Source organism: Wolffia australiana, chromosome 2 (genome assembly GCF_029677425.1).
Source record: "Wolffia australiana isolate 7733 chromosome 2, ASM2967742v1".
In the NCBI taxonomy this organism is placed as follows: Eukaryota; Viridiplantae; Streptophyta; class Magnoliopsida; order Alismatales; family Araceae; genus Wolffia; species Wolffia australiana.
In genome coordinates, this window is record NC_135836.1 from 19,105,800 (window position 1) to 19,116,034 (window position 10,235).

A 10,235-nucleotide genomic window follows, 5' to 3' on the forward strand; every position below is an offset into this window, starting at 1 on the left:
AAACCAATATACCTAGTTATGAATATATGTACATATGATGCAAGATGACGTTGCTGATGTCGTCCCGAGGTGTACCGAGGTGATGCTTAGATACCAGGGAGATACGCCAATGTCGTCGAAGACGTCGTCCGTCAATGTGAACCTTCGGAGGTGCAACTATGTGTTGCGATGAAAACCCTAGGTGACGATAAGTGCAGGCCCGAATAGTGGGGTTCATTAGACTCCGTGCTCTAGGACGGGCGACCGACGACAGTGAAGGTGACCTCCTGACCTCGTCAAAGAGGAGGAGTCTATGGCGCCGAACAGACTAAGTCCATTGGTGCTCTCATATAACAAACAGGCTCGGCCCGTACCTAGGATAGAAGCTCGATAGACAATATCTCGTGTGTTTACCCTCTAACCTACTCTAACCTGAGCACGGTGGAGTACTGTTGACTGATATACGACAACAGATAATTAACGGGTGGGCTAGAGGAGTGAAGTACCTCTAGGCGATATCTTCCTAGAGTCGTACGTTATTGATGCAGGAGCCAGTGGGCGGAGCCAATAGAGTTGTGACAGAGGCGGGCAGGCATCGATTGACTGGCGGTGTGGCACGGCTCAGCAGCGGTGACGTTGGAGCAGGGACGGAAGGGCAGGGCACAGAGCTTGGGCGGCGGCAACCAGGCGGTAGCGTGTCGAGGTAGTGTTCGGCAGCAGCGCGGGCGGCGTCTCGATGACAATGCGTGGGGACCTGGGCGGTGTCACAAACAGTGAGGTGACACGGTAGTGGTGGGGCAGTGGCATCTGACACCGGCAACGATGGCGTAGGTGGCGCGCAGTGGCGACATGAGGGTGCAGGACACGGCGGCGGCACTGTGCAGCAGCGGAGATCAACACATGGTGGCGGCCTAGGCGCGGAGCAGCGGCCTCAATGCGGGGCCGCAACCTCGGCGCGAAACGGCGGCCTCAACACGGGTTGGTGGCCTCGGCGCAGGGTGGCGGCCTCGGTGCGGGGCGGCGGCCTAAGTGCGTAGCAGCAGCCTCGGCGCGGGATGGCGACCTCGGCGTGGGGCAGCGGCCTTGGCGAGGGGCGGCGGCCTTAGTGCAAGGTGCCGAGTTTGACACGGGGTTGCAGCCTCAGCGTAGGGCAGCAGCCTCGGCTCGGGGCGACGGCCTTTAGTGCGAGCGGCGGCCTCAGCATGCTGCGGCAGCCTTGGTGCGGGGTGGCGGTCTGTGCACAGGAAGGTGGCCTCAGCGCAGGGCGGCGCCCTCATGACTGTCACGGGGCAATGGCCTCGGGCGGAGCCGCGGGATGCGGTGGTTGCCTCCGGTGGGACAGCAGAACGCAACAGCGACCTCCGACGGGGCCGCGGAAGACAGAATCGGTTTTCGGCAGAGCCACCGAACGCGGTGGCGGTCTTCGATGGGGCCGCAGGACACAGTGCTCCGACGGCGGCAGGAGACGATCGGCGACCAGCAGCGTTCTCCCTGCCCTTCTCCCTCTCCCTCTCTCATGATCTTGGAGTGGTTGGTCCCTTTCAAAATTCAACTTTTTCTTTTGACTTTGACCAAGGGATTAGGGCGCCCACTCCATCCCTTATATGGGGATGGTAATGGGCTCCTTGAAAGGGGTCCAACATGGGGGCCCATTAGACATAGGGGCATCCTTAAAAACCCAAAAAAAGGAAAAAAGGAAATACAGACGAAATAGAAAGAGGAATCGAAATGAAGGTCCTTGCGGGTGGATATGGCCCATAAATCTAAATTATAAAGATACCTTCGCCTTCGCCTTGACATGCTGATCTTACAGGGCTCAAGTTGGTGGTTGTCGCCGGTGACGGTGGGTGCTTCAGTGTTGTCCTTGACGGAGGGGACTATCCTGCTCCATCAACACATATCTGCTTGGCTTGCTAAAGTGAATACCACAAGTATAGTAGAGTGGTAGCAATTTATGATGGGTGACCACACAAGAATTTTTTTAGAAAGACTCCGTCATGCTCAAAAAGTTTGACAAAATGACAGATCACACAATGTATTTTACTAAATCGTATGTTTAAGTTAAAGGCAAAAATGAATATCTTTAAGAAACTTGAATATATATATATATATATATATATATATATATAGATTAAATCAGGTAGATAAATTCATATGACAAGGAGCTACATAGACATATTGCTAAATATTTAGATATATAAACACAAAGATAGACATATATCTTCTTCGCTGGCTAGAGAAAATACTACAAGTTAAGAACTCTAAAGTTAAGTGTGCCCGAGTGCAAGCAATTTGTGAGGGGTAACCACACGATAAGTTTATTGAGAATACTATGGTGGGACAAAGAAGTTGGAAAAAATACAGATCACATAATACATTTATATCACATCACATGCAAACGTTTTGGGAAAAAAATGAATACCTTTTAAAAACCTATAAATATATTGATAAATGATAAATAGGTAGTTAGATGGATGAATAGGTAAATAGGTAGATAAATATACAGACATACATATAGTTAGATAGTGAGATAGACAGTCAGACAGTTAGATAGATAGATAGATAGATAGATAGATAGCTACGGGCCGCTCGCTGCGCCGGCCATGCCGCTTTGTGCGCCACCCTCTGCGTGACTGCGCTGCCCAGCCACTATGCCACCTACGTGTCTCCATCGAGCCACCCGTGTGCACGCGCTGCCCAGCCGCCCGGCCCCCCACACGCCTCCGCTGAGCCGCACGTACAGCCCATCGTGCTGCCCAGCCGCTATGCCGCCCATGTGCCTCCGCTGAGCCACCCGCACCGCTCGTCTGTCGCGCGCTGCTCACCCTGCATCACCCGCCGCACCGCCTGCACCGTCTCGCGCGTCCTCTCTGCCGAGCTGCCCAGCTGCCATGCCACTCGCACTGCCTAGCCACTGCACCGCCCACGCACCTCTACCAAGTCGCACGCATGCTGCTTGCGCTGCCCAGCCACCACGCCGCCCACGCGCCTCCACCGAGTCGCCCCACGCTCCTGTGCTGCCCAGCTGCCATGCCACCTAATTTTGCACCTCCATGCCACCAGCCTGTTGCGCTATTGCCATTGCACTTGCCGTGTTCACAACCAGCCGTGCCGCTACTGCGGCATGCGCTGTCTGCGCTGCCTGCCACGCGGCCCATCGCACTCCCGCTTCCTTGCCTCTTCCCCATTGTCTCGCCTCTTGACACTGCGACTTAGCCATTAGTCAAGCGATGTTGTTCCTATCTCCAGTACACCAACGTCTGAATCTGCCTGCAATGGCTGTTACACCGACGAGTACACCAACGTCGGGATGACACAATCTAGGAGGTATCCTGCCTCCCCATCCCCAGCTCGCAAGTTAATTTTATCGCCTTCAGTATATCTCTGGGTTTCACTCCACCACGCTCGTGTTAGAATAGGTGAGAGGAAAATTCACTACGAGGGATACATCTTGAGTGATTTCTTAGGTATGGGCCTAGCCCGTCTGTTACGTGGAGCACCAACTGATTTAATCCGCTCTACCCCGTTGGTGGAGAGCAACAGGGAAAGCGCACTCCCCCCCCCACATAACAAGATAGAACGTAACGGGCCTTAGATTTCCTTTTCTTTTAATAGTTCTGATTTTTTCTCGTAATTCCAACCGTCCCAAGGGAGAACACTATAAAATCCCCCCTCCCTCGACGTAAACGGTGGTGAAGTTTGAATACAGAAAATCTTTATTTTTTACCCTGTCGTTACCATCGCCGTTGCCGTCGTGCCGTGGTTGTTGTCGTTGTGCTGTCGTGCTGTCGTCGTGTCGCTGCCGTCGTGCCGCCACTACCCTACATCAAGCCGCTGACCATCACTTATGATCCACTACTTCCTGCTCCAGAGCCACCTGGAACCAGCTTTGCTTGCCACTGGGTTTCCACCACACACGCATCATGCTCCTCCATGTAACTCGCTAGAGTTGAGCTCTCGAAGAGTGTGAGAAATGGCGGAGAAAAACAGGGAAATCGCCCCCCCCCCTCCCACATAATGAGATAGAACGTAATGGACCTTAGATTTCCTTTTATTTTCTTTTAATAGTTTTGGATTTTTCTTGTAATTTCAACTGCACCAAGGGAGAAAGCTATAAAAACCCCCCCTCCATTGATGTAAACAATGGTGAAATTTGAATAGAGAAAATCTTCATTTTTACCATGTCGTCACCGCCGCCGCTGCCGCAGTGCCACCATGTCGCGGCCGCCCTACATCAGTCGTAGTCACCATCGTCGGTCGGACGAGGGTGAGGAGGTCACTGCCACTGTCACCGGCAGCCTGCCCTAGAGCTTGGTGCTTGGTGAAACAGCACGAGTCAGGGCCTGCACATACTTACACCTAGGACCATTACATCACATAGATTCATCCTCGTAGGGAATTACCCGTTGGACGACGTCACGACGACGTCCGGCATCACAGCTAGATGGCTAGATGGATGGATGGATAAATATGTTTAAAGATAGATAAACCGAGATATTGATAGACTGATAGAGAGATGGCTAAATATAGAGAGTGATTCAAACAGATGGAAAGCTATAGGTAGCTAGATGGCTAGATAGATGAATGGATTGATGAATAGATGGCTAGATAGATGGATGGATGGGTGGATAGATGCACGTATATATGATTGATGGATGGATAGATGTATATATGGAGGGATAAATGAATAGATAGATGGATGTATAGATGAACAGATAGCTGGATAGATGGATAGATAGATGGATTTATAGACAGATCAATGGATGGATAGGTGGATGGATAGGTAAATAGATATATAGAGAGATAGACTGATAGCCAGATGGCTAAATATAGAGAGTGATACAGACAGATGGATGTATAATTAGATGGAAATAAGGAGTGAGATAATGATGTACGGAAAGAGAAACATTTTGGGAGACAGAGGTAGACATATAACAACAATTTTAGAGAGATTTGGTGTATTGATATAGATAATTATGCTGATATAAATATATGAATATATAGGTAGATATTTGTTAAGAGATATATGGAAAGAATGATATATATATAATTTATTAAGTTTGGGATAGATATTTATAAATATAGACAGTGTGATAGATATGCTGTAAAATAATTTATGACAAATTCATACTGTTTTATGTTATATTTTGACAATGTCATTTTCCACTTTAGTTATCTCCTTATCAGGCTTTCGAACTCTTTCACGTTACCTTCATCCACAATACAAATTTTTCCTTGCATCGTCCTACAAAACTGGATGACGGCTCTGCCATCGCGCTCCTTCGCGCATACATCAGATGACACCTCATTGCTCGTCAAGCCAGTTAGCCATCGTAAATGTACACTGCTCATCAAGATAGTGTGGGACTAATGATTCCTTCATTACATAGGAAAATAAAATTGTCTTAACATTTTGCTCTTCCGCTAGCCGATAAAAGTGTCTACAAAGGAGATTGGAAAGCCACTGCCCCGTTGTAGGAAAAGATTTGCCCGCATTCTTATTACCCTAAATTTTTTGTAGTTTACAACGAGCGAAGAAGAAGACGCAAAGGTGTCGAAAGACGGAGTGAAGGGGAGAGAGACTAAGCCAGCCCGACGAGCTTCTCGCTGAGCTCCCAGACTCTGCGAGCCTTCTCCGGGTCGCTGGCCTCCTTGGACAGCTGGTTCTCGAAGGACGCCGAGTTCTGGTTCCAGCTCCAGTACACCCCCGACTTAGTCAGCGACGGCTCGCTCACCACCTGCCATCAACCACAAGAAAAAAGCTCGAACAAATCCCCTCAATACTCTCAAACTCCGAACAAGACCAAAGAAGAAGAAAGACCTGCGCGAGTCGTTTGCCGGCCTCGTCCTCGGAGACGTAGCCCTTGGTGATGTACTTCTGGAAGGGGGGGAAGAGGAGGCGGAAGAGGGGAATATGCTCGCGGAAGAGGCCAGTCGTGGCGATGCAACCGGGATAGAGCGAGGCGAAGGTAATCCCCGTCTCCTCGTGATATCTCCTGTGGAACTCCTGCATGGTCAGCATGTTGCAGACCTTGCTGTCCTTGTACGCCTTCGCTCCGTCGAAGTCTCCCCCATTGACCATGGCCGCCGTGTTCAGCCCGGATAACCCCCCGGCCAACCCCCGCAGATCACCCAAGTCCGCCTTCGGCGGCACGTTCCCCGCCACCGTGTTCGTGTTCCCGGTTATCGACCCCACGATGATCATCCGACGGCTGGGGTAGTCCGACGCGTTCAAGTCCTCGAGCATGAGCCTGGCCAGGAGGTAGTGGCCGAGGTGGTTCACGCCCACGCTCAGCTCGAACCCGTCGGCGGTGAACGTCGGCTCCTTGGCCGTCGGGAGGTAGACGGCCGCGTTGCAGACCAGAGCGTCCAACGGCGTCCCCGACCGACGGAAGTTGTCGACGAACTGGCGGACGCTGTCGAGGGACGCGAGGTCGAGGTGGATGACGCGGTAGCCGTCCTTGCTCATCCCCGCCGCCTTGGCCGCCTTCTCCGCCTTGAGGAAGTCCCGGCACGCCATGGTCACGTGCCATTTCCCCGTCTCCGCCAGCGCCTTCGCCGTCGCCAGCCCCAGCCCGGACGACGCCCCCGTTATCACCACGTGTCCTTTCCTCAGCGTCTTCTTCCCCTCCCCCGCCCCGCGCGCCGCCGCCGGCGCCGCCACCGCCGCCATCTGCGCCCTCACGCCGCCCCCCGCCGCCGTCCTCCTCTGGAAAGAAGAAACTCTCTCCGATCTGCCATTGTCGAAGAGCGGCGCTCCCAGGAAGCTCGTCTCCTTCCTGCCCGAGACCGTGGAATGGAGGAACGTTGCGCCGGTCTGAAGAGCCATCGGGAATCTGATATCAGCTTAAGTCCTCTTCGTTACTCTGCAGTATGATGCTGCCGGAATTTAAATAGTGGCGCGAGGGCTCGGGTCGTGCGGCGGAGACGGATAAGGAGATAATTCCAGGCTGGGAGACCGCCACGTCGGACTGGCTCCTCCAATGGCGCCCCGCCGCTAGGATTTTTTGCCGCCGCTATGATAAGATATTATGCCGCTTAGTATACTCTTTTGCGCTTTTCCGTAATATTGATTTTCTTTTTTTTTGTTTCGTTTTTAACTTTTGAGTTGGGTGCGTTTTGATTTGCACGGATGAGGTGCGCTCCTCGGTTGGAGGAGGGTTTGGATTGGGTATGTCTTTCAGATGAAGAGAGAGGCGTACGGAATGGAATTGCATGGAGGAATCTCGCAGGGCGAGTGGGTTTCACGTGGGACCAACGATTGAATCTGCGACACGTGTACTGATTAAGCTTGGAAATCTAGATAGGCCAATAAAAATAGACCAACCGAAAACCCAAAAATAAGAGTCGGTGGGTTCGATGGATGCCCGTGGTCTCACACTCATTTGCATTGACATTTTGAACGTGCGATTATCCAATTGGTTATAGTATTTAGGAGAAATTCAAGTCTAGTTCTCAGACATCTTGCCATCCGTTTATCTGGTTACTTTCCGCTCGAAATAATTTAATTTTTTGTTGGCTTTAAAGTTTTCAATCCTCTTGTAATGTGGTTGGACATCAAACTTTAAGCTTCCTCATTTGAAAATTCGACGCAAAAAGATATCTGATGATTCAAAGGGGGCATTACGATGCTTGAGGGGGAGAGCTAGACTCTATCATAGTTCCTGTGTGATTTTCTCAATAAATAAGGAATTATAATTAGTCAACCATTCTATGGTATGAAAGCTGTCTGATTACTAAACTTGCATTAATAAGACACGTAATTGGGAAACCCATTGGATGAAAAAAGTTTCTTAGTATCTAGGATACATCAAAGAATTGCGTTTGCACAAAAATATATATTTCTCACAGTAATAGTAGCAAATGAAAAAAAGTACTTTATCAAAGGGAGAGGTGAGAGGAGACAGATTAGGGAGACAAAAATATAAAAGTTCAGGCTAATCACGATTATTCTCTTCATGGTCATTTACTGCTTACTTCTGTCTCCCAAAAACTCCAAGACTTTGTGCCCCAAAAATCATTGATAGCCTACCACTCATATCTACGACAAATACTCCAATTCAATTCTTCTTCATGCCTCAAATAATCCAAGCGAATGAAAGCTTGATCTTTTTTGAGCAAGCTTAACTTCACACCATTCATTTCACTTGGAACGTTGTGTCGGAGTGATAACTCACCTTCAAATTTTGGTTTGATTTCTTTCCATGTACCTCTCATCCCACCAAATAGAACTGCATTTAGGGCACGAGATATATTTGACTTCGGTTCTTAAACTAACCTCGATGATCAGCTTAATGGCTTGCGTTAGAAGCTTATGGGTTTTGGTAAGATCATATTTATGATGACACCCATGATTACCTTTTGTTTTATTTTTACTTTGATTCATTATAGTGGAATAATATTAACAATACAACTATATTTCAGTTACTTGTTTACCTCCAATCTTAGGAGTCAGACGTTTCATGTTTCATGGAGCTTCAAAATATTTGAGTTCAATTATGGTGTTGTTGACACATTGAGTTGATCTGATTAACGTTCATATAAATATATAAAAATTAACTTCAGTATATTTTATGAAATCTGAGGACAATATGCATTCATCATGAAGAACGAGAGGAAACATTAGGGACACACATAATAGGGATGATGAAAGGATCTTCATTGAATCACCATTTATCAAATTAGGAATGTAAGTGTGACATAGATTGAAAAGTGCCTCTGAAATTTAAAATAAGACGACCATAGGTGTTATATAATCTAAGGCACCAAAAAATTACCTTTCATGACTTAAAAGTGTCACATTTAAATAGGTTCATGAGCTAATATAAATTACATTATATGTTTAATTTACCCTCTATAAACTCTTCTTAATAGAAATTTTAATATTTGCATTTTAATTTGATCCCAAAAGTGAAAGGCTATCCAACTATGTAAAACAATTGTAATAGTATCATTTAATAGCAGAAAATGTTGTCAAAAAATATAAAAATTAAAAACTTTTATAGTTGTAAACAAAATCCATTCAAACTTGCACTGAATGCTTTTATTATTTCTGTGATACTTCAATTACACACATACCATGACAAACAAAACATATTATTTACCAATTCATTCTGACACAAATATACTTCATTCACAAGTTTCATAACATTTTTCATCATGAGACATCTCATCAAAGTTTTCAAATGTAACTAGATCAAATATTTTCAAAATATACAAATTAAAACCTTTAATAGTTGTTGAAAAAAACCATTCAAACTTGTATTGAATATTTTTTTATTTCTTTCATACTTTAATACAAACATATCATGAGAGACAAACCATACATTTTTATGAACTGATTCTGATATCCAACTATCTATCTATCTATCTATCTATATATATATATACCTATCTATCCATCTAGCCATGTAGCCATCTAGCCATCTATTGATATATCTACCAATCCATCTATGTGTATGTTTGTGCGTATGTCTATATGTTTGTCTTTTTGTCTTTCTGGCCGTCTATTTGTCTGTATATCTATATGTTTGTATGTCTGTCTCTATGTCTGTCTCTATGTCTGTCTATATGTCTGTATGTCTGTTTATATATCTGTATGTTTGTATGTCTATCTGCCGGCCTGTCTATCTATCTACCTATTTACCATCTAACTACCTATCTATATTTTTAAAAAAAAATATTAGTTTCTTAAAGATATTTGTTTTTTCCCAGAACTTTTAAATGTGATGTGATATTAACGTATAGTGTGATTTGTATTTTCTGGCCCCTTTGAGGCTTTTTGATAAACTTATCAAGTGTGACCCATTAGAAATTGCCTGCACCCCAATACACTTAACTTTAGAGTTCTTGTAGTGTCTGTTGTAGCAAGCCAAGCACATATGATATATATATGTATATATATATATCTTTTTATCTAGCTTATTAACATATCGATCTATCTATTTACTTTGATCCATAGATATATATTTGGGTTTCTTAAAGGTATATATTTTCTCTCGGAATTTTGATATGTGATGTGGTATTAATACATCGTGTGATCTTTATTTTTTTCAAACTTCTTTGGCCCGGAAAGTCTTTTTGACAAACTTCTTGCGTGGTCACCCATCACAAGTTGCTCCCAATCTACCACGCTTAACTTTAGAGTTCTTAACTTGTGGTATTCGCTCTGGTGAGCCAAGCAGATCTATGTTTATGATTTATTTCTAGCTATATTGGTTTCTAGCTACCTATCTAAGTATTTGCCAAGGCATCAT

General features: G+C 46.2%; 1 protein-coding gene across 1 annotated transcript; it reads right to left on the reverse strand.

Annotated features, from left to right (window-relative positions):
• Nucleotides 1–5,451: 5,451 nt before the first annotated feature.
• Nucleotides 5,452–6,850, reverse strand: LOC144699942 (protochlorophyllide reductase-like). The gene is made up of 2 exons (XM_078571290.1): nucleotides 5,801–6,850; nucleotides 5,452–5,717 (listed from the first exon to the last, which is right to left on the reverse strand). The coding sequence occupies exons 1-2, from the start codon at nucleotides 6,806–6,808 to the stop codon at nucleotides 5,562–5,564; spliced, it is 1,164 nt and encodes a 387-aa protein (XP_078427416.1). The 5' UTR covers nucleotides 6,809–6,850; the 3' UTR covers nucleotides 5,452–5,561.
• Between the last annotated feature and the right edge of the window lie 3,385 nt (nucleotides 6,851–10,235).

What these genes read in the sequence shown, in the direction of transcription:
- LOC144699942 (XM_078571290.1), bottom strand. Translation starts at nt 6,808, where the DNA reads ATGGCTCTTCAGACCGGCGCAACGTTCCTCCATTCCACGGTCTCGGGC. An exon ending in CCGGCAAACGACTCGCGCAG is followed by an intron (nt 5,718 to 5,800) that starts GTCTTTCTTCTT and finishes GGTTGATGGCAG; the next exon opens with GTGGTGAGCGAGCCGTCGCT.